This window comes from Oncorhynchus keta, chromosome 21, assembly GCF_023373465.1.
Source record: "Oncorhynchus keta strain PuntledgeMale-10-30-2019 chromosome 21, Oket_V2, whole genome shotgun sequence".
NCBI classification, from domain to species: domain Eukaryota; kingdom Metazoa; phylum Chordata; class Actinopteri; order Salmoniformes; family Salmonidae; genus Oncorhynchus; species Oncorhynchus keta.
Window position 1 is genome coordinate 12,175,972 of NC_068441.1, and position 25,099 is coordinate 12,201,070.

The 25,099-nt window shown below is 45.4% G+C and overlaps 1 protein-coding gene across 4 annotated transcripts; it reads right to left on the bottom strand.

Annotated features, from left to right (window-relative positions):
- Window positions 1–23,157, bottom strand: LOC118400129 (bone morphogenetic protein 7-like). 4 transcript variants are annotated; one of them, XM_035796655.2, is made up of 7 exons: window positions 22,569–23,157; window positions 3,756–3,945; window positions 2,474–2,622; window positions 1,751–1,957; window positions 1,421–1,497; window positions 1,133–1,243; window positions 1–838 (listed from the first exon to the last, which is right to left on the bottom strand). In XM_035796655.2, exons 1-7 carry the CDS (start codon window positions 22,978–22,980, stop codon window positions 689–691), a joined length of 1,296 nt encoding a protein of 431 aa, XP_035652548.1. In that variant the 5' UTR covers window positions 22,981–23,157; the 3' UTR covers window positions 1–688. The 4 variants fall into 4 exon arrangements, with proteins under 4 accessions (XP_035652548.1, XP_035652547.1, XP_035652546.1 ...); XM_035796654.2 differs by having other exon boundaries at window positions 3–838; window positions 2,474–2,625; XM_035796653.2 differs by having other exon boundaries at window positions 695–1,243.
- Between the last annotated feature and the right edge of the window lie 1,942 nt (window positions 23,158–25,099).

A 25,099-nucleotide genomic window follows, 5' to 3' on the forward strand; every position in this document is an offset into this window, starting at 1 on the left:
TATGCTGTAAAATAAATAATCATGTGTCAAAGTAAACACATTTTTGTAGACCGTTTAATGCAATGTTTTTACACAGAGACGCAGAGTGCACACAGCAGAGCTTATCTTTTTAAAAGACACTGTAAAATGTCTGCTCGTGGACAAACAAACAATTGCTCGATTCTAAATTTGTAGCAGTTATTGAGCATCTCTATCATTTCATTTGAGTCTCATGCCTCTGTCCTCGGGGCTGACTTTTTGTATTCATCAACGCTTTCCTTACTTTGATCACTGAAGTAAAATGAGCTTATAAATAAATTGACGACAGTTCAATGTCTGATGTTTCATTCCTCCATGGTATTGACTGGGAATTCTACGATGGTCTCTAGATGAGCATTCTTGATCCTGTGTGTCATGCACCATGTAGTGTATACAGTCCAGATGCCAAAGATCCTCTTTGCAGTTGCACTAAGGCAATATGGCTCTACTTGTTTCAATGCACCAAGGCAATAAAGTAGAACATCTTTGCCAGTACTTTATGTACTTGTCAGTTTGCAGCCAATAATAAAGGAAGTTGGTCTTCCTGCAAGTCCTGAAGCAACAGGTCCTTATAGATCAGGCAGTAAATTAATTTCCCTGCACCATCCCCTCTTTCTTATCTTCCTCTACTAGCCCCCGTGTATCCTGGGAAGGATTTTTCTGTTGGTGGTCAGTGGCAGCCGCAGGTTCTGACCACCATGTTGCGGTACTTCTTCAGGATGACGTTGGAGCTGTCGTCAAAGTAGAGGACTGAGATGCCATGTAGCTGGGTGGGGGCACAGCAGGGTTTGGGCACTGTCTCTGGGTTTATGAAGTGGACCTGGGGGGGGATAGAATATAACACCAGTATCAGGGAAATCATGCACAATTAGAAAGATTCAAGTGTGTGGGAAAATGTGTGTTGATACTTCAAGCAGGTTTTCTCACAGGATGTGAGACATCAAAGAGCGCTTTGATTTCACAAAATGAATATAAGAATTTCAATCAGCTGCTGAATGGTTATATTTACAACGGAGCTAGAGAACCTACAGTGAAACCCTGAGTAAATGCCATATTCAACCCCCTCAGAAATGTACATGATGATATGATTCATGAAAACCATGAATATTCTTACCAGAGTCTGCACAATGGCATGATTGGTAGCATTCATGTAGGAGTTCAGAGGAAAGGCACATTCACCCTGGCAGTAGTACGCCGCATAGCCCTCTGGTGCAATGATCCAGTCCTGAGAGGACAAGTGATAGGACTCATAACAACAGCACATCCAACCAACGGAGATGCAGATGTCATTGAATCTAGTGAAGTCAAACACCTATCTAAGTGGGTGAACAGAGAAAGGAGGAGGAGGACGTGCTCAGATCAGAACAGGACTGGTGTGATAGAAGGAGTCGTAGTACTGTACCTGCCATCCCAGATCTCTGAAGCTGACATACAGCTCATGCTTCTTACAGCCCTGTTTCGGGTCTGTGCTGAGGGTCTCTGAAAGACAATGGGTCATATGAACAACATTACAGATGAATCAACACAATCAACTGTGAGCACTGTATCTTGGTATATGCTATCTATTATCCATAGCCTGAATGCTTTAATCAACACAAAGTACTCTAACATGTCAAAGGAGCAGCCATTTTTCTATCATTATATTACAAGTTTATCAGATAATGTCTGTGTATAGATCTAGTGGCTAGATGACTGATTCCTTGTGCTCCAAGTGGGTGCTCCGTTTGTGCACCTGCTGCAGCCTCAGCGACCTTCAGTGCATCCTGGGGAGTCTTGGGTTTTTTGGAGCGGTTGGGGTTGCGCCCCTTGTGGCCGTGGGCAGAACGGACACTGCGGAGGCGAACCTCGGTTGCCTTGAAGAAGGCCACCATGAAGGGCTGCTTGTCCTGGGGCCCACTGCCCTCCAGCAGCCCCACTAGTCTGGGGTTCACACTCTGACCTGTAGGGGGAGACAGAAAGACATGCACATTTCAGTCCAGGGTACACATTGGGCAGAGAGGGAGAGGTGAAGCCAGAGGATTTACTCCGGCCAAAATCTGCCCGTGTGAGATAAGCCCTTTTTTTAATGGAGGTCTATGTGAGAGTGTCAAATTACCTGAGGCTTATTTGATCGAATAGCAGTTTAAGCTGTTACAAATGTACTGATACAAGTGGATGCACGTGGCATTCCGGCAACTTTGAGAGAAGCAACATAGTTGCGTCTGTTGTTCACACGCATATCTGCCCTCTCATTGGATAGAACGGTTCCATCTGTTCTCGTGTGCCTTCCATCGTTGAGGACATATATTTCTATTGTTAGAGCGGTCACTCGAATATCTTGTCAATATAATACATCGTCTTTGATATTGGTATGCTTCAGTTCAATCTTATGTGGTGGGTGTGTACCAGCCATAGAGCTCTATCTCTGTTGGACAAGTGGACATACAGCACCCTTTTAACTCTGACAGTGACTCACCGTCCATACTCTCCAGAGCAAGCTGCAGGCCCAGGTTCTGATCCGGGTTCACCACCCACTGGTTACTGGTGGCCGTGATGTCAAACACAAGCCAGCCCTCCTCTGCAGCCCACACTACCCGCGTGTCCAGAAGGAACAGGTAGTCGTCACTACTACGGGGCACGCAGACTACTAACATTAGATACACAGCACATGCAGTCTAACAGTTAGATACACAACAAAGAGTTTCTGACCTAGGAAGTGTGCTCTAAATTCTAACATTGGTTGACTAAATTTTTTTTAAATTTTACCTTTATTTAACTAGGCAAGATCAGTTAAGAACAAAATCTTATTTTCAATGACAGCCTAGGAACAGTGGGTTAACTGCCTGTTCAGGGGTAGAACGACAGATTTGTACCTTGTCAGCTCAGGGGTTGGAACTTGCAACCTTGCGGTTACTAGTCCAACGCTCTAACCACTAGGCTACGCTGCCGCCCCAAATCTGCATAACTGTATAGCCTTGCCACTTCACATTGCAATTCAAACCCTTCTCCTCAGTACCAGGTGTGATGCTATCTAGTGCAGTATGTAAAAGTAAAGCAGTTATATAAAAGTTGATCTAGATGGTAGATTCATATTCTAATAACAGTAAAGATTAGCCACCCAGAGAGAACACAGGATACATGAAATCCAAAACAAGAGACAACACGCAGTGTCGATCTAACCCTGCCGATAGCTCTTTTAATAATGGCTCTCTCTTTATCACAGATGAAAATTCCCAGACTGATTGGGGCATATCTCACAGACAATGGCTTTGTTTGCAGATTGAGTTTCAGGCCCCCAGGCTTACTCCTCAGGCTGTCTCTTTGTCTTGCTGCCTTGTCTGTATGAAAGGCAAACGTGTCTCTGAATAACAATGCTTTTGTTCTCAGCACCTTTATAGCCTCACCGTCACCGCTGTGGGACAGGCCATGCCTACACACGACTGAGCTCTGATGTCACCGAGCATGACAAGCTGTGTGTTTGTGTGTGTTGGAGAGAAGGGGGTGTTTTTACTCGTTGGAGAAATCCAACCATTGTTCACTACAATCAAAACGCCTAGTGTGGTCTGTTCTCCAGGAAGAGAGGGGTTGGGATAAGGGAGGGGTGTTAGGTAATGGAGAAGGGGCATTAAGTGAATGGTGGAGGTGTGGGCATTGTGGGGGTGCTCTATTTGTTCAAGGTGGCGTCTCTGCTGTTTCAGGGAGTGGTATATCATTTTATAAGGCCACACACACACAAAGATTAATGGAAGAGGCGTCACCTGTCAGAGGGCTCCTGTAGCACCTGGTACACGCTCACGTGCAAGGTCTCATTCTCAGAGCGTTCTCCGATGTAGTCCTTATAGATTCGGAACTCTGCAGCGGAGACAGCTTCTCCCTCTGGGATCCGGGACAAGTCAAAGCGGAATTCCCTGTTGTGCTGAGAAGACAGGACATCCTGATCCAGCTTAGCTGATGAAAGGAGATGGGGAAGAGAAGAGGTTACTCACTACTGATACCAACTCACCCCGGATCAGCTTTTTCCAATGGCTAACCTCACCCATTATGAGCTGTACAACTAACACAGACGCTGGATGGTTAAAGGCACCTCCCTTTTCTCGCCACATCCCCTGGTCTTTTGAAACAGTGGGGGTGCATGTGTCCCAACACACCCACTGCTGTGAATACAATCAGATCGGAATCCAGTCCATGGTTTAATTCTGTCAAAACTGTCGCTGAATCAAAGTCTTCTGATCCACATTGCTCAGCCCACATATAGGAAGCACTGTGTCAAAAATAGGAAACTCCTGCTTCCATGAGAGAGCTGATTGATCTAAACATCAGTCTGCATAATGTGCCAATGTGGGAGGAAAACCACACTCAAGGCTCAATTTGGCTCTATGTTTAAATTGCACACATGTGCTGACCACAAGAAAAGCACTGACTGGAAAACCACAGCAGCCAATCCAATGCACATGCACATGCAGACATACACCCTGCAGAAACACTATGGTCATAATGTCATCATCTTCAATACACTGATAATACAAGACATGCTCTTTCCATGACATAGGCTGACCAGGTGAATTCAGTTGAAAGCTATGATCCCTTATTGATGTCACCTTGATGTCAATACACTTCAATTAGTGTAGATGAAGGATTAAAGAAGGACTTTTAAGCCTTGAGACAATTGAGACTGATTGTGTACATGTGCAATTCAGAGGGTGAATGGGAAAGACAAATAATTGAGTGCCTTTGAACGGGGTATGGTAGTAGGTGCGAGGCGCACCGATTTGTGTGTCAAGAACTGCAGCGCTGCTGGGTATTTCACGCTCAACAGTTTCCCGTGTGTATCAACAATAGTCCACCACCCAAAGGACATCCAGGCAACTTGACACAACTGTGGGAAGCATTGGAGTCAACATGGGCCAGAATCCCGGTAGAACGCTTTCGACACCTTGTAGAGTCCATGCTCCGACAGATTGAGGCTGTTCTGAGGGCAAAAGGGGGCGCAACTCAATATTAGAAAAGTGTTGCTAATGTGTTGTACACTCAGTGTACAGTATGTTTTCCATAATTTAACCACTATACGTAAAGTACTATACTCTGGAGGTAATGATAAAGCTATAAAATAGCATTTATATGAATGGGCTTTCTGAGAGTATGCTTGATAAATCCCAACAGTTTAAATTTTGAAGGGCCACCAGTGAGATCCACGCTATCCCACCCTGCCCTGAAACAGCTGAGCTACTCTCAGAGTTTCCAGAATAATGGTGGTGGGGCAGAGCCAAAGATTTCCTGGAGGTTCCAACGCCATGTTTTTACAGTGTTACCCAATGTGTTTGTCCTTGGAAAGTTTGGTGGAGGTCTCCGGAGCAATGGGGGACTTCCCACACTGGAGGTGTGCAGAGTGGAGTGATGATTACCCACCTTAAACACATCCTGCCCACTGGCAGCCGCCATGACATCATACGTCTGTCTCACTCATGCCTTGGTAGTGTTTCAGTGCCGGATAACACACACACACACACACACACACACACACACACACACACACACACACACACACACACACACACACACACACACACACACACACACACACACACACACACACACACACACACACACACACACACACACACACACACACACACAATAGCATTAACCCTCTTACAGCAGACACACAACTTAATGCAGCACACATGCACCAAAATGCTTTAAACCCCTTAAAACGACATCTAACCGCACACACATGCACAACACACACATACGCCATAAAGAAGAGCATTCTGAACCCTGCTAGTCATTTGTTTGACCGCAATTAAACGCTGGAAAGAAACCAGGGGCGTTTTTATGAAGGCAATAATTGCTTGTAAGGACTTGGTGTGTTTACGTTAGGGACCATTAGCTCCAGAGATCAGCCCTCAGATATGCAAACTTCTCTTTGTGAGGCATTTCAACACTTTTCTTTGCTCATGACGAAGGGTTCAACTTGCCGTGCTGGCGTTAATAATTTTCAGCTGCCAATCAAAAGATATGGGTGAAGTTTATGAATATCCTACATCAGAGGCACAACTAAACCCTAGAAAATCAGTAAGCTGAAACACAGACTGACTGGCAGACAGCCAGATGTGTAATGTACTTAAGTAAAAATACTTGAAAGTACTATTTCAAGAGTTTTTGGAGGCATCTGTACTTTACTATTTATATTTTTTACAACTTTCACTTTTCCTTGATAACATTCTTCAAGAAAATAATGTACTTTTTACTCAATACATTTTCCCTGACACCCAAAATTATCGTTACATTTTTAATGCTTAACAAGACAGGAAAATTGTCAAATTCAACACTTACCAAGAGAACATCCCTGGTCATCCCTACTGCCTCTGATCTGGCGAACTCACTAAACACACATGCTTAGTTTGTAAATGATGTCTGAGTGTTGGAGAGTGCCCTTGGCTATCCGTAAATAAATACAAAAACAAGAATATTGTGTCAATCGAAGTAACAATAAAAAAATCTCCATCAAAATCCCTCAGTTCAAGCCAGAGATATTTTATTTTACAATGTCTGAATCTCAATACGCCACATTCACCTATGTCGCCCTTCTGCGGTGGAAAGTGGCAGAGTTACAGCGCTGTCTGTCAAACTAGGAGACATCCCGAAAACCTGTCTTCTCACAAAAACGTCTGTAGCATCCGAACAGTTTGGCCACAAGCCCCATGGCCTCGTCTAAAAGTAACCATTCAAATGAATGGATGAAATAAATAAAACATTGCCACAAAACTACAAGGGGTTTTATGTGTGAACAAAATATATATATCGCCTGAGCTTTCTTATATAAAGGACAGACAAAACCTTATTCCTTATGATACATTTTTTGGACTGTCTTATTTGACATTTATTAATGTGTTATTCAATGCATGTTTATATAGAAGTAAAGGCCAAATTCTACATTTGATCAAATAATAAAAAATACAAAGAAATTGGATACCTAAATCAAATTGCTAAATGATCCATGGTATGACTTTGAAACAATTCCATATGGCACCTGAAACAGGGGTAAACCTACATGAATTTGTCCAATATAAACTTTTGATTGCAACTGTTTGGACTAATGATTCCACCCTAGATCAGCTAGATGAAAGCAAGAGTGTGCCAAGACTGTGTCACTGAATGTGCCACTGTCTGTCATCTTGATTACTCAAATTTGTTTCTTGACATGTGTACCTACATACATTATAAACTTTAATTCATAGAATAGGTTGTAGCAACCTCATAGGTATCAGGAGAATTGGAGTATTATGTACTTATGTATATAATGATACACTGAGCTGGGTGAATGGAATATGAATGACAGTCATCCAATATGCTGTAATAGAAATAAGGCCATGCTACAAATATATATATATTGTCCTCCCTTATCCGTAAACAGCACCGGACGCCACTGGTGGAAGTTTGACAAAATTCAGTGGTTTATGTTCGAAAACCCTATTTCTTGGATCAGATGACTTTATCCACCAAAACAACCTTACACCTTGCTTGGCATTTCAGCTAAAACCGTGTCCAACGGAAAAATAAAGCAATCTTTCAAAAAGGGATTAAAAAATAATTGGAGGAATTATAGTATTATGAGTATAGAGAATAAATCCCTGGTGTAATCTCCTTATTCTCCCCCAAAATCAGATTACCATGATAAACAGTCAGCTTTCAATTTAGCCTGTTGGGTTCACACACTGGCGGACTTACCATTAGGCAGAAGAGGCAATTGCCTCACATCATCAAGGGGCCTCATGAGCTTTTCTTTTTGACCCTTGCCTGTCCCATCTCTGTACCCTCCTGCCGGACCACTCTGCCCGCCCCTGACCCTGCCTGCCGACCTGTACGCTTGCCTCTTCTCTGGATTATTGAACCTTGCCTGCCATGTCCTGTCTCTTGCCTGCCCCTTGGACTATTAAACCATTGTTTATTCAACGTGTCTGTATCTGGGTCTTACCTTGATTTCTGATAGTATGAACTGGCCATGACTGACCCAGCAGACACGGCCTCGCTGCGCAACGCCATCTCCACCCAGGGAGCCACCCTCGGTAGGCACGAGAAATTGCTTCGTGGCCTTGGAGAGGGGGTCCAAACGTTGGCTGACCACCATGACTGGGCATTGGCCAGTTTGCTGGAGAAATTCCACGGATTGTCAGGGAGGTCGCCTAGCACGGTTGTAACCCCAAAGCTCCACAGCTACTAGCATTGCCGGCTCATCGGTCACTCCACCTTCTCGGGAGCCCCGCATACCTCTGACGGAATGCTTCAATGGAGAGCCGAACACCTGTCGGGCGTTCCTAGCTCAGTGTACCCTCATCTTCAAGCTTCAGCTCTCCTCCTTCCCCTCGGTTCGCTCCAAGATAGCCTACCTCAACACACTGATGTCCGGGAGGGCTCTTACCTGGGCTACCTCCGTGTGGGAACAACAGCCGGCCATATGCGCTAGTCTGGAGGGTTTTGTGGAAGAAGTGAGGAAGGTCTTTGATGCCACGTTCCCCGGGCGAGAGGCCACCCGGAAGCTAATCCAGCAGTGTAGCTGATTATGCGGTGGATTTCAGCACGTTGGCAGCAGAGAGTTCTTGGAATCAAGAGGCACTGTATGATATGTTCTTGCACGGCACCTCGGAGGAGGTTAAGGATGAGTTTGGAGCCCGGGAGTTACCTACGGAGCTCGATTTCCTCAACGCTTTGACCATCCGTATCGATGGGCGATTACAGGAATGACGGAGGGAGAAGAAAATGGATTTCGCTCCCACGTCCAGGGATATCATTGCTTCTAAGTCAACCCGGAAGCTCCCGACGGTCTCATTGCAGAGAGGACCGGAGGCTTCAAGACCTGCTGCGGAAGACGGCCGAGTCATCACTTCCTGAGCCTATGCCACTAGGCAGAGCTGGAATGGCAATACAGGATCGACACAAAGAGTTGTCTGTATTGTGGGATTCTTGGTCATTTTGTGTCCTCTTGTCCTTTAAAGAAGCCAGACTCACCGGTAGGAGAAAGGACTCTGGTGGGCCATATGGAGAACATTCCTGCTTCCCTTGCTCGCACCCCTTTTCATGACATTATACTGTGGGGAGACCAGTCCAAATCTCTCCAGGTTCTCATTGACTCTGTGGCTGACGAGAGTTTTTTGGAAACTACCCTGGCATCCGAGTTGAACATCCACACTCAGTCCCTCTCCATTCCCATGGATGTTAGAGCGCTGGACGGGCACTCTTTAGTCAGAGTCACCTACGGGTTTCAGGGAACCACATCGAGGCTATCCAGTTCCTGCTCATTAAGTATCCTCTGATTCCCGTTACATTGGGATTCTCCTGGCTTTAATGACACAATCTCCTCATTAACTGGTCTACTGGTGCAATCATGGCTGGAACCTGTTGTGCCACGCCCATTGCCTGAAGTCAGCACAACCTGACCCGGGACATCTTCCTGGGGGCTCGGAAGGTTCCCCAGACCGCTCCGCCATTTCCGCGGAGTACGAGGACCTCTGGGAGGTGTTCAGCAAGGCTTGGGCCATGTTGCTTCTGCCGTACTGACCCTATGACTGCAGGATTGACCTTCTCCCTTGCACCACGCCACTCCCTAGCTACTGGATTTATTTGTCCCTCTTCCTCCCCCGCCGGCACGGGCTTCTTCTTCATGGAGAAAAATAACAAGACCCTGTGCCCGTGCATTGACTACCGGGGACTCAACAACATTAAGAGCCGTTACCCACTACCCCTCATCTCCTCAGCCTTCGAGCCACTTCATGAGGCCACTGTGTTTTCCAAGCTGGATCAACGGAATGTCTACCACCTGGTGCGGATACGAGAGGGGGACGAGTGGAAGACTGCCTTCAACATGGCCAGTGGCCACTACGAGTATCTAATCATGCCCTTTGGCCTCACCAACGCTCCTGCTGTGTTCCAGGCTCTGGTGAATGATGCTCTCCGCAACATGTTGAACTGGTTCATCTTCGTCTACATTGATGACATCCTCGTCTTGTTCCGCTCCCCTCAAAAACATGTGCTCCACGTTCGGCAGGTCCTTCAAAACCTTCTGGAGAATCAGCTGTTTGTGAAGGCGGAGAAGTGCGAGTTCATGTACTGGCTTAAGCAGGGGGACACGTCTGGCACTGCAGGATTTGAGTCCTTGGCGGCGTAGTGTGTTACTGATGGTAGGCTTTGCTCCACCATCCCCTTTATGGGTTACATAATCTGTCCAGATAGATCCCAGGAAGGTTATAGCTGTGATGGATTAGCCTCAGCCTACGTCCAGGGTGCAGCTCCAATGTTTCCTGGGGTTCTCCAATTTCTATCGCCATGGAGGTAATTTTACAGGTCATGAACACCACAGCAGGTCAAACACACTGGATTGTATTCATTAATAATCTTAGAGTAGGAGAGCTGATCTAGGATCAGGTGCGTGAAGTCTTGCAAATTGTCCCCCCGGTTCATCGGCCCTTTCCCCATCTCCAAGGTCTTTAGCCCCTCTGCTGTTCGTCTTCTTTTGCCCCGTAACCTTCGTACCCAATACCCCACCTTTCATGTGTCCCATATTAAGCCTGTGTCTCACATTCCTTTGTCTTCCTTTTCCAGGCCAACCCCTCCTCCCCATGTCGTTGATGGCCATCCGGCGTACACGGTGAGACACCTTCTGAGGGTTTGACCACAGGATAGGGGTTTCCAGTACCTGGTTGACTGGAAGGGTTATGGCCAGGAGGAGAGGTGCTGGGTCTCCGCTAGCGACATCCTGGACCCAGCCCTCATCGCCGACATCCAATCTGGTATGCTCCCAGGTAGGACGCCAGGGGGGGGTGTTTGGGATCATTGTCATGCTGAAAGACCCAGCCACGTTTCATCTTCAATGCCCTTGCTGATGGAAGGAGGTTTTCACTCAAAATCTCACGATACATGGCCCCATTCATTCTTTCCTTTACATGGATCAGTCATCCTGCTCCCTTTGCAGAAAAACTGCCCCAAAGCATGATGTTTCCACCCCCATGCTTCACAGTAGATATGGTGTTCTTTGGATGCAACTCAGCATTCTTTGTCCTCCAAACACAACGAGTTGAGTTTTTACCAAAAAGTTATATTTTGGTTTCATCTGACCATATGACATTCTCCCAATCTTCTTCTGGATCATCCAAATGCTCTCTATCAAACTTCAAACGGGCCTGGGCATGTACTGGCTTAAGCAGGGGGACACGTCTGGCACTGCAGGATTTGAGTCCCTGGCGGCGTAGTGTGTTACTGATGGTAGGCTTTGTGACTTTGGTCCCAGCTCTCTGCAGATCATTCACTAGGTCCCCCCGTGTGGTTCTGGGATTTTTGCTCACCGTTCTTGTGATCATTTTGACCCCACGAGGGTGAGATCTTGCGTGGAGCCCAAGATCGAGGGAGATTATCAGTGGTCTTGTATGTCTTCCATTTCCTAATAATTGCTCCCACATATGATTTCTTCAAACCAAGCTGCTTACCTATTGCAGATTCAGTCTTCCCAGCCTGGTGCAGGTCTACAATTTTGTTTCTGGAGTCCTTTGACAGCTCTTTGGTCTTGGCCATATTGGAGTTTGGAGTGTGACTGTTTGAGGTTGTGGACAAGTGCCATTAATACAGGTAACGAGTGGAGGACAGAGGAGCCTCTTAAAGAAGAAGTTACAGGTCTGTGAGAGCCAGAAATCTTGCTTGTTTGTAGGTGACCAAATACTTATTTTCCACTATAATTTGCAAATAAATTCATTAAAAATCCTACAATGTGATTTTCTGGATTTTTCTTCTCATTTTGTCTATCATAGTTGAAGTGTACCTATGATGAAAATTACAGGCCTCTCTCATCTTTTTAAGTGGGAGAACTTGCACAATTGGTGGCTGACTAAATACTGTTTTGCCCCACTTGTATATACTTGTGTTCTCTGTTTGTCTGTTGCCAGCTCATCTTGTTTGTCAAGCTACCAGCGTTTGTCCTGTCAGCTCCTGTTTTTTCCCAGCCTCTCTTTTTCTTGCCCTCCTGGTTTTGACCCTCGCGTCTTCCCGTCTCTGTACCCGCCTGCCGGACCACTCTGCCTGCCCCTGACCCTGCCTGCTGACCTGTACCCTTGCCCCTTCTCTGGATTATTGACCCTTGCCTGCCTTGCCTGTCCCTTGGTCTAATAAACCATTGTTTATTCAACTGTTCTGCATCTGCGTCTTACCTTGATTTCTGATACAACTAGTCGAAAGAAGGCCAGTTTTATTGCTTCTTTAATCAGTACAACAGCTTTCAGCTGTCCTAACATAATTGGAAAAGGGTTTTCTAATGATCAATTAGCCTTTTAAAATTATAAACTTCGATTAGCTAACACAACGTACCATTGGAACACAGGAGTGATGGCTGCTGATAATGGGCCTCTGTACGCCTATGTAGATATTCCATTAAAATAAAGGTGAAATAAAAAAAATAAAAAAATAAAATCAGACGTTTCCAGCTACAATAGTCGTTTACAACATTAACATTGTCTACACTGTATTTCTGATAAATTTTAAGTCATTTTAATGGACAAAAAAGTGATTTTCTTTAAAAAACAAGGACATTTCTGAGACCCCAAACTTTTGAACGGTAGTGTATATTCTGTATCCTATCCTATCTTACTCTATGCCGCTCTGACATCGCTCGTCCAAATATTTATATATTCTTAATTCCATTCCTTTACTTTGGATTTGTTTGTATTGTGTGTATTGTTGTGAAATTGTTAGATATTACTTGTTAGATATTACTGCGCCTTTGGAGCAAGAAACACAAGCAATTCACGCCACCCACAATAACATCTGCTTAACACGTGTATGTGACAAATAACATTTGATTTTAATTGATTAGGGAAACCTGTTCTCGACGAGGTAGTAGAAACCCAGCCCCGGACCTTAGACTCTAGGGTGAAGAATGACGCCGGTTTACAGGCTCCCAACCAATTGTGCTATTTTGTGTGTTTTTTTTGCATTGTTTGAAACTCATTTTGTACATAATGTTGATGCTACCATCTCTTATGACCCAAAAGATCTTCTGGACATCAAAACAGCGATTACGCACCTTGAGCTGGAAGAAGATTTCTCTTAAATGAGTCTGACGCGAAAGATATAAAGTTGCTCAAAAGGCCCAAATCCCAGTCATTCCGATGAAGAAAATAAGGAAATACTGGGGTCGCAGATCAGTGTGCTTTGTGAGAATTACTTGGCGAGTGGGTAACCCACCTCTACCATTCGTTCTATTGGCCAATGTGCAATCGCTGGAGAATAAACGAGACTATCCTACCAAAGGGACATTAAAAACTGTAATATCTCATGTTTAACCGAGTTGTGGCTGAACGACGACACAGATAATATATAGTTGGTTGGGTTTTCCATGGGATGGGGGTGTGTGCGATGTCTAATATTAAGGTAGTCTTGAGGTATTGCTTGCATGAGGTAGAGTACCTCATGATAACCTGTAGACTATACTATCGACCAAGAGAGTTTTCATCTATATTTTTCATAGCCGCCTTTTTACCACCACAAACCGACGCTGGAACTAAGACCGCACTCAACGAGATGTATAAGGCCATAAGCAAACAAAAAAATGCTAATCCAGAAGCAGCTCTCTTAGTGGCGAGGGACTTTAATGCAGGCAAATTTAAATATGTTTTACCTCATTTCTACCAGCATGTCACATGTGCAACCAGAGGAGAAAAAAAACTCAAGACCACCTTTACTCCACTCACAGAGATGTGTACAAAGCTCTTACTCCCCCTCCATTTGGCAAATCTGACCATAATTCGATCTTCCTGATTCCTACTTACAAGCAAAGACTAAAGCAGGAAGTGCCAGTGACTCGCTCAATACGGAAGTGGTCAGATGATGCGGATGCTACGCTACAGAACTGTTTTGCCTGCAAAGACTGAAATATGTTCTGGGATTATACTGGGAGTATACCATCTCAGTCACCGGCTTCATCAATAAGTGCTTACACAATGACGATGTCCCCAAAGTGACCGTATGTACACATCCCAACCAGAAGCCATGGTTTACAGGCAACATCCGCATCGAGCTAAAGGCTTGAGCTGCCGCTTTCAAGGAGCGGGAAAATAATCTGGATGCTTGTATGAAATCCTGCTATGCCCTTAGAAAAACCATCTAACAGGCAACGTGTCAATACAGGACTAAGATTGAATCCTACGCTCGTCAGATTTGGCAGGGCTTGCCAACTATTATGGACTACAAAGGGAAACCCAGCCGCAAGCTGCCCAGTGGTGCGAGTCTACCAGATGGGCTAAATGCCTTTTATGCTCGCTTCGAGGCAAGCAACACTGAAGCATGCATGAGAGCACCAGCTGTTCCGGACGACAGTGTTATCACGTTCTCCATAGCCGATGTGAGCAAGACCTTTAAAAAGGTCAACATTCACAAGGCCGCGGGGCCAGAAAGATTACCAAGTGTCTTCACTGACATTTTCAACCTCTCCCTGACCGGGTCTGTAATACCTTCATGTTTCAAGCACCATAGTCCCTGTGCCCAAGAAAGCAAAGTTAACCTGTGTAAATGACTACCACCCCGTTGCACTCACGTCAGTGTCGAAGAAAACCAGCCCAGTCACGGACCAGGATGTCTTGCTCCCAGGCAGACTAAATAACTTTTTTGCCCACTTTGAGGACAATACAGTGCCACTGACATGGCCTGCAACGAAAACATGCGGACTCTCCTTCACTGCAGCCGAGGTGAGTAAGACATTTAAATGTGTTAACCCTCGCAAGGCTACAGGCCCAGACGACATCCCCAGCCGCGCCCTCAGAGAATGCACAGACCAGCTGGCCGGTGTGTTTACGGACATGTTCAATCAATCCCTATACCAGTCTGCTGTTCCCACATGCTTCAAGAGGGCCACCATTGTTCCTGTTCCCAAGAAGGCTAAGGTAACTGAGCTAAACGACTACCGCCCCGTAGCACTCACTTCCGTCATCATGAAGTGCTTTGAGAGACTAGTCAAGGACCATATCACCTCCACCCTACCTGACACCCTAGAACCACTCCAATTTGCTTACCGCCCAAATAGGTCCACAGACGATGCAATCTCAACCACACTGCACACTGCCCTAAGCCATCTGGACAAGAGGAATACCTATGTGAGAATGCTGTTCATCGACTACAGCTCGGCATTCAACACCATAGTGCCCTCCAAGCTCGTCATCAAGCTCGAGACCCTGGGTCTCGACCCCGCCCTGTGCAACTGGGTATTGGACTTCCTGATGGGCCGCCCCCAGGTGGTGAGGGTAGGCAACAACATCTCCACCCCGCTGATCCTCAACACTGGGGCCCCACAAGGATGCGTTCTGAGCCCTCTCCTGTACTCCCTGTTCACCCACAACTGCGTGGCCACGCACGCCTCCAACTCAATCATCAAGTTTGCGGACGACACAACAGTGGTAGGCTTGATTACCAACAAAGGCGAGACGGCCTACAGGGAGGAGGTGAGGGCCCTCGGAGTGTGGTGTCAGGAAAATAACCTCACACTAAATGTCAACAAAACTAAGGAGATGATTGTGGACTTCAGGAAACAGCAGAGGGAACACCCCCTATCCACATCGTTGGAACAGTAGTGGAGAGGGTAGCAAGTTTTAAGTTCCTCGGCATACACATCACAGACAAACTGAATTGGTCCACTCACACAGACAGCATCGTGAAGAAGGCGCAGCAGCGCCTCTTCAAACTCAGGAGGCTGAAGAAATTTGGCTTGTCACCAAAAGCACTCACAAACTTCTGCAGATGCACAATCGAGAGCATCCTGGCGGGCTGTATCACCACCTGGTACGGCAACTGCTACGCCCACAACCGTAAAGCTCTCCAGAGGGTAGTGAGGTCTGCACAACGCATCACCGGGGGCAAACTACCTGCCCTCCAGGACACCTACACCACCCGATGTTACAGGAAGGCCAGAAAGATCATCAAGGACAACAACCACCCGAGCCACTGCCTGTTCACCCTGCTATCATCCAGAAGGCGAGGTCAGTACAGGTGCATCAAAGCTGGGACTGAGAGACTGAAAAACAGCTTCTATCTCAAGGCCATCAGACTCTTAAACAGCCACCACTAACATTGAGTGGCTGCTGCCAACACACTGACACTGACACTGACTCAACTCCAGCCACTTTAATAATGGGAATTGATGGGAAATGATGTAAAATATATCACTAGCCACTTTAAACAATGCTACCTTATATAATGTTACATACCCTACATTATTCATCTCATATGCATACGTATATACTGTACTCTATATCATCGACTGCATCCTTATGTAATACATGTATCACTAGCCACTTTAACTATGCCACTTTGTTTACATACTCATCTCATATATCTCATCTCTCGTATATACTGTACTCGATACCATCTACTGTATCTTGCCTATGCTGCTCTGTACCATCACTCATTCATATATCTTTATGTACATATTCTTTATCCCCTTACACTGTGTATAAGACAGTAGTTTTGGAATTGTTAGTTAGATTACTTGTTGGTTATTACTGCATTGTCGGAACTAGAAGCACAAGCATTTCGCTACACTCGCATTAACATCTGCTAACCATGTGACAAATACAATTTGATTTGATGAAGTGCTTTGAAAGGCTGGTCATGGCTCACATCGACACCGTCATCCCAGAAGCCCTAGACCCACTACAATTTGCATACCGCCAACAGATCCACAGATGATGCAATCTAAATCGCACTCCACACTTTTTATTTTTATTTTTTTATTTTACCTTTATTTAACCAGGCAAGTCAGTTAAGAACAAATTCTTATTTTCAATGACGGCCTAGGAACAGCGGGTTAACTGCCTGTTCAGGGGCAGAACGACAGATTTGTACCTTGTCAGCTCGGGGGTTTGAACTTGCAACCTTCCAGTTACTAGTCCAACGCTCTAACCACTAGCTCTAACGCTCTAACCCTGCCGCCCCACTGCCCTTTACCACCTGGACAAAAGGAACAACTATGTGAGAATGCTGTTCATTGACTACAGTTTAGCATTCAACACAATAGTGCCCAAAGTTCATCACTAAGCTAAGGACCCTGGGACTAAACACCTCCCTCTGCAACTGTATCCTGGACTTCCTGACGGGCTGCCCCCAGGTGGTAAGGGTAGGCAACAACACATCTGCCATGCTGGTCCTCAACATGGGGGCTCCTCAAGAGTGTGTGCTTAGCCACCTCCTGTACACCCTGTTCACCCACGACTGCGTGGCCAAGCCCGACTCCAACACCACCACTAAGTTCGCTGACGACAAAACGGTGGTAGGCCTGATCACCGACAACGATAAGACAGCCAGTAGGGAGGACGCCAGAGACCTGGCAGTGTTGTGCCTGGACAACAACCTCTCCCTCAACGTGAGCAAGACAAAGGAGGTGATCATGGACAACAGGAAAAGGAGGGCCGAACACACCCACATTCACATCGACGGGGCTGTAGTTAAGAGATTCAAGTTCCTTGGTGTCCACATCACCAACAAACTATCATGGTCCAAACACACCAAGAAAGTTGTGAAGAGGGCACGACAATGCCTTTTCTCCCTCAAGAGAGTGAAAATATTTGGCATGGGTCCGCAGATCCTCAAAAAGTTCTACAGCTGCACCATCGAGAGCATCCTGACCGGTTGCATCACTACCAGGCATGGCAACTGCTCGGCATCGGACCGTAAGGCACTACAGAGGGTAGTGCGTACAGCCCAGTACATCACTGGGGCCAAGCTTTCTGCCATCCAGGACCTATATACTAGGTGGTGTCAGAGGAAGATCCCAAATATTGTCAAAGACTCCAGTCACCATCATAGACTGTTCTCTCTGCTACCGCATGGCAAGCGGTACCGGAGCGCCAAGCCTAGGTCCAAAAGGCTCCTTAACAACAGTTAATCAAACAGCCACCCGTACTATTTGCATTGACCCCCACCCCTTTGTTTTTACACTGCTGCTACTCGCTGTCTATTATTTATACATAGTCACTTTACCCCTACCCACATGTACAAATGACCTTGACTAACCTGTACCCCCGCACATTGACTCAGTACCGGTTCCCCTCATTATTGTTATTTTATTGTTACTTTTTATTTTTTACTTTAGTTTATTTACTAAATGTTTTCTTAACTCTATTTTCTTAAAACTGCATTGTTGGGCTTGTAAGTGAGCATTTTGCGGTAAGGTGTGCTTAGTCACCTCCTGTACTCCCTGTTCAACACCTGTTGTATTCGGCGCATGTGAGAAATACAATTTGATTTGATACAAAACGCATTTCTTTAGTAAAAAGACAGGTGCTGCAGATAATACTGCTATTATCATTGAGGCAGAGGACATGCATGTGTAGCCCATGAATCTGATGCTGTCTGGCCAAAAACAGTATGGCATTTTTTAGCCAGACAGCATCCGATACATATAGTAAGACAGAGGGGCACTGTTTTGCATTTGCTCGGATCCTTTCTCCAGTGAGATAGTTTCAACCTCCTGCGAATTGAAGGAAAGTTGACGGGTGCACAACACACTGTTCAGATGCTGGAATTAATTTGGATGAATGTGTGAAGGTAACCTACTTTTTGAAGTGATTTGTTTGACAATCAGATGAAAACACCATGAATGGTTGTATTCATGCCACATTTAAAGGTAATACATTTTTACAGTTACATTATGTCTATACTATAAAACCCTTTTTTTTAAATCCCAAAACTGTTATACGTCAAAATTGAACTATACAGCATAATCTTCTTTATTTCATTTCACATGGAGAGCTGTGAAAGATGACGGATAGGCCTGTCTCCTATTCCCATATGTTGCAGGTGTGTTCTCATGGGAACAAGAACATCCCAGAGACATCTGTATCAGCCTATGGCAGACTCCCAGCAAGAAGCACTAGCAGTGCAGGAATGCAGGTCAACTCAGTCCAACCAGGAACCATGCAGTCAGAATATAGTCAGACTGCTAAAGCAGGCCTGAGCTCTGTATTCAGTATCGCTATAGCTCTATTATAATCACACAGATGGGCAGGCAAGCTACAGATGCGTGCAGTCAAACTGCATCTGTATGGTCAGATGTGTTGCATGGACATGAGATGAATACATATTGGTAGTGGGCAGACTGGATGGTGGTTGGAGATTCTAACACCACTGAGTCTGTGGGCATGTGCATACACTCCATGGCCATGGTAGTCGAGCATCTAATTCCAAAAATAATGGGCATTGGAAGACAAAGCTTTTCCACGTTAATTTGTTTAGAAAGTGAAAGGCACAAAACAAATAAAACTGAAGAAATTCCATAATTTCCAAGAAGCGTCAACGTTGGCCACCTATATACCTGCACATACAGTAGAGAGAGGGGGGAAGAGTAGCTCTCTTTCCCTCACTGGAAGCTGTGGTTTGTCGAGGGGAAATGCCTTAATCCAGTTTGGCTTTAAGCGATCACTCCAGAGACCACCATGACTGGCTCTTTACAGAATGGTGGGAAAACAGACTGCCAATCAACAGGAGAGTGGCCATTGGTTCATGAGAGGATTGGGGCACTGTGTTTCCTTATCTTTCTTTCTCTTTTCTCTGCCCTTCAAACTCAGCAAAAAAAGAAACGTCCTATCACTGTCAACTGCGTTTATTTTCAGCAAACTTAACATGTGTAAATATTTGTATGAACATAACAAGATTCAACAACTGAGACATGAACTGAAAATGTTCCATCCACAGACATGTGACTAACACAAATTGAATAATGTGTCCCTGAACAAAGGGGGGGGGGGGTTCAAAATAAAAAATAACAGACAGTTTCTGATGTGGCCACCAGCTGCATTAAGTACTGCAGTGCATCTCCTCCTCATGGACTGCACCAGATTTGCCAGTTCTTGCTGTGAGCCCCACTCTTCCACCAAGGCACCTGCAAGTTCCCAGACATTTCTGGGGGGAATGGCCCAAGCCCTCACCCTCAGATCCAACAGGTCCCAGACGTGTTCAATAGGATTGAGATCTGGGCTCTTCGCTGGCCATGGCAGAACACTGACATTCCTGTCTTGCAGGAAATCACGTACAGAACGAGCAGTATGGCTGGTGGCATTGTCATGCTGGAGGGTCATGTCAGGATGAGCCTGCAGGAAGGGTACCACATGATGGAGGATGTCTTCTCTGTAATGCACAGTGTTGAGATTGCCTGCAATGACAACAAGCTCAGTCCGATGATGCTGTGACACACCGCCCCAGACCATGACGGACCCTCCACCTCCAAATCAATACCGCTCCAGAGTACAGGCCTCGGTGTAACGCTCATTCCTTAGACGATAAACGCAAATCTGACCATCACCCCTGGTAAGACAATACCGCGACTCGTCAGTGAAGAGCACTTTTTGCCAGTCCTGTCTGGTCAAGCGACCGTGGGTTTGTGCCCATAGGCATCGTTGTTGCAGGTGATGTCTGGTGAGGACCTGCCTTACAACAGGCCAACAAACCCTCAGTCCAGCCTCTCTCAGCCTATTGTGGACAGTCTGAGCACTGATGGAGAGATTGTGCGTTCCTGATGTAACTCGGGCAGTTGTTGTTGCCATCCTGGACCTGTCCCGCAGATGTGATGTTCGGATGTACCGATCCTGTGCAGGTGTTGTTACATGTGATCTGCCACTGCGAGGACGATCAGCTGCAATTTATTGCCCTGGCCACATCTGCAGTCCTCATGCCTTCTTGCAGCATGCCTAAGGCACGTTCACGCAGATGAGAAGGGACCTTGGGCATCTTTCTTTTGGTGTTTTTCAGAGTCAGTAGAAAGGCCTCTTTAGTGTACTAAATTTTCATAACTGTGACCTGAATTGCCTACCATCTGTAAGCTGTTAGTGTCTTAACGACTGTTCCACAGGTGCATGTTCATTAATTGTTTATGGTTCATTGAACAAGCATGGGAAACAGTATTTAAACTCTTTACAATGAAGATCTGTGGAGTTATTCGGATTTTTACGAATGATCTTTGAAAGACAGGGTCCTGAAAAAGGGCTGTTTCTTTTTTTGCTGAGTTAATGCACTTCTCTCTAACAAGGTCACTCTGTACATTCTCACGTGAATTGGAATAAAAGTGTAAAAGTGCCATATCTATTCCTGATGATAAACTGACATCCTAACACATACAGTGGTCCTGTGTGGCTCAGTTGGTAGAGCATGGTGTTTGCAATGCCAGTGTTTGTTTCCCATGGGGAACCAGTATGAAACTAAATGCTCTCACTACTGTGAATTGCTCTGGATAAGTGGATAAGCTAAAGGACTGAAATGTAAATGTAAAGCAGGCCATAAAGCCCAACCTGTAAGCCCTGTCTATGGAAGAAAAGCCACATCCGGGTGGGAGTCACAGGCACCATTCCGTCTACTGTTTCACTTTAGTGATATCAGACCCGTAGTGAGATCTCCAAAGGAAACAAAAGCAGGATTTGGGTTTTTAGAAACGCAATCATGTCCAAGGAAGCACCCCCCCTCCCCTCCCCTTGATTTACACACACACTGCCAGCTGTCTCCTGTAAAGAGTATTTAGATGCAGTACCTGAGTCTTTATCTCCCTGTCAACTTGTCCTGCCCTCCCCAGGGTACTGAAATGCCTGTTCAAATCCTAGTCATGCGAAACAAAGCCTTGCTGAAGCCGGTCTCCCAGAGCTTTAACAGGATTCAGGGGAAATCGGATACAGCCATGTTGTCATAACATTTACAACTCAGAATGCAGAACAGTCTTAGAGCAGTCTTATCGGAAGCACAGGGAAAGTTACCTCAAAGCCTCCACATTTAGGAGCTGTACACAAATCGAACGTCATGCACACAGACAAACACTTAGCTAATGCACTTCGGGTTCAACAGTACTGTCCTTTCTGCAAAGTGCCTTCAGACAACAAAAAGGCATTGAAGAAAGCTTTCACTCTTTAATCCTTATGCTAACAGGTAAACTGGAAGTAAGCCTGTTTTTTTCAGTCAACTCCTGTGCTATAAGGCTAGGTTAAGCCCAGAGAGACTGTTGTCTGGGAGCACCACTGGATCCTCAGCAGTGCTCTGTCCAAGCATTAAAACACACCCACACTTCACCTCGTCTGACCTTTGCTCTCCTATTCAGCAGACCTACAGACCAGACAGGTCCACAGAGAACCCCTGAGAGAAGTGTTTTTCAAAACTATTTTCCAATGAAATGTAGGCCACCCTAGCGATGAGACATTGAGTCACTGAATGAGTCAAAGCAAGCATTAAGAGTGTTTTGTAAACTATCAGCATGACAGTGCCAGTATCAGATATCACAAAGTAAACATAAACAGCAGTTTAGGTAACGTCTTGGTAATGTTCATGTGAGATGTGTTGAGTAAAAACCAGTTTAAAGAGATTAAGAGCCTGTGTCAAGACTGCGTCGTCTCTTGCGCAAAGGTGAACTAAAATGATTTTTGCTTTTAAAAAATAAAGTAAGATATGTTGGGAAAGCTGTTTTATGCTACAGCATTAATGAGATAATGTAGACTAAACAATAACTTCTCAATTCATATCCATCGAAATGAATTGATACGTCTCTGGATAGGGTGATGATAAGGACATACCAATATTGACAAAGCTCATCACCATATCCGCGTCATTGAGAAAACTGCTGTCTTGGGGGGTCACCATCGGGGGTCCCTGGGTCGTGAAGACGGGTTTATAATATGAGTAGCCGGCGGGCTGTTGTCCATAAGTGGAAATAGCGTTGTACAAATTCAGCATAAACATCGGGGCTGCGTTATGTTTGGTATAGATGTGCGGCCGGGGCCGGTGGGGCAGCCCCAGGATGGAGAGGATTTCTCGCTGTATCTCCCGGCGCTCCTGGTTCCGCAGACGGCGCTGGATGAAGCTGGATTGAACTTCGTTATCCAGAGTGAAGTTAGAAAAAGTTGTGTCGGCCAAAATACAATAACCCCAAGCAAGAACCATCGCCGACGCACGTTGATGCAATAAAACCACCATTATCAAATTCATCCGTGTAATTGATTCATATAAGGGTAGAGATAGGCTATATAAAATTAGTGTCTCAAATCCGCATGCATTGGAGGACGAATTTAGACACTGATTTTACTTTAGAAACTAAATCAAACATCAGCCACACATCATTTGCATTGGTGCACACCACTCGCGATTGCTGTTGGAGTGTGCTCGCGCTGCTGCTGCGATGTCAAGCAGCTCCCCTGCCATCGGACTTTATTGAGTTGCAGTATCTGAGGGGAGGGGTCAGTGGGCTCTGGGATGGGATTTCCCCATGGGGGATCAGGGGGTCAATGTCGTTGCTGGTTGCGTATGCACCTCTATCTGGGTAAACGTTTAAAACCTAATTGTCCTGTCCTATCAATCCTTTGTTTGGACATGATTGCAACTAGTGTATCAGTTGATAAACTGGTGCCATATAGCTACTAAGTAACTTAGACAAGAATTCAGTAGATTCTGTTAAATTGTGCACCTGATAAACTTGCAGGTGTGCAAATAGTATAACCACCACAAGTTTATCATTATCACAGTTTATCTCATTTTAGTTTTTCTATAGGGACAACATTTACGCATACAGTTTTTGCTAGCTTGCATGCTGGCATGTGCGCGCGCACACACACACACACACACACACACACACACACACACACACACACACACACACACACACACACACACACACACACACACACACACACACACACACACACACACACACACACACACACACACACAAAAAATACCAATATAAATTACAAGAGCTGAAAGCACCTGTTTCCAATAGGTCTATCCAGACTCAAAGGTTCCACTCCAGCCTAATTTTGAACTGCAAGTGAAGCATGTGACAGTTAGGGACAGTTGATTACTTCTTGGCACAGCATTGACTCCTGCTGTGTAAGTGCCTCCCTTTCCCATTACTGTAACTACAGAGTCTTCTGGCCTGGCGTTCCCCCCGCTGTGTGGCCGTCCCAGGGTTCCTTACTCCTCTGCTCCTGAGCTCAAAGGTCAAATACATCCCAACACAGCTCCTCAGCTGAAAGGTTAAATTGGTATCTGACCAACATCTCGTTTCAATACCCCTCTGGAAAGTTTAGAGCATGCTTTTCAGCCTATGACGTCAATAAATCACAAATTCCAATTGTGTTTTGTTAGGGCACAAGCAACCCTGTTCTACATTACCGATTGTTGCATGAGTGTTCCCACTACGCCCCTGTGGTCAATCAAAGGGTAATGGGTAATGAGGGATAATCCTCTAATCCCTCTTTCACACCAGCAGATACCTTTGAACCTAAACAATGAGTCAGGGTCCACCCTTGTTTTGTGTGAATGATCAACAGCAGCCCTGTGGAGACACATGACAAGGGAGGTGCCAATGTAGCCACTGAATTACAGGACAAAGGTGCGAAGTTCCCCAAGGCCAGGGTTCTTCTTTTTGTGTGAGAGGAGGGTGGGGAGGGGCCCAGAATCTTTGGCATCACCCACACACGACACACAGCCTACTACTGTGGAGGTTTTCTATTGTTCCACACTACAGAGCACTAAGAATGTAGTGGGCCTATAAATAACTTCTGAAAATCCTCACCTGAAAGGTAAAATACCCACTAAGCACCGAATGATGACCATCTCTTTTGGACGTCTTTTTTTGTGTATAGACCGGCCTTGACTACGGTTCAGTATGGACCGCACAGTAAAGAATAATTGTGTATAGTACAGTGCAGTATAGTTCAGTACAGTACAGTACAGAATATTAAACTCTACTGTACTCTGCTAAATTAAACTTTACTGTCCGGTGCCACACTTTACTGGGATTTTCAAACTTGTGAAAAATAGCCTAAACGTCAATGATTCATTCAGATTCGGTCTGGACTGGAATGACCACATTTTTTAAAACTTGTTTGGGGGTTGAGCTCATTAGTATAATACCCAGTATGCTTTGCAAGTGTTTGTTTTATATTTAGAATTTGGTCATTCGGCAGACGCTCTTATCTAGAGCGACTTTCAGTCATTTCATTCAACTACGGTAGATAAACAACAACATATCACAGTCATAGTAAGAACAATAATCCTATAATAATTCTGTAGTGAGAATGTTATGGTAGTTGAAGTGTTCTATTGA

What these genes read in the sequence shown, in the direction of transcription:
- LOC118400129 (XM_035796652.2), bottom strand. Translation starts at nt 22,980, where the DNA reads ATGAATTTGATAATGGTGGTTTTATTGCATCAACGTGCGTCGGCGATG. An exon ending in GATGAGCTTTGTCAATATTG is followed by an intron (nt 3,946 to 22,568) that starts GTATGTCCTTAT and finishes TCCTTTCATCAG; the next exon opens with CTAAGCTGGATCAGGATGTC. An exon ending in CTACAGGAGCCCTCTGACAG is followed by an intron (nt 2,626 to 3,755) that starts GTGACGCCTCTT and finishes CGTGCCCCGTAG; the next exon opens with TAGTGACGACTACCTGTTCC.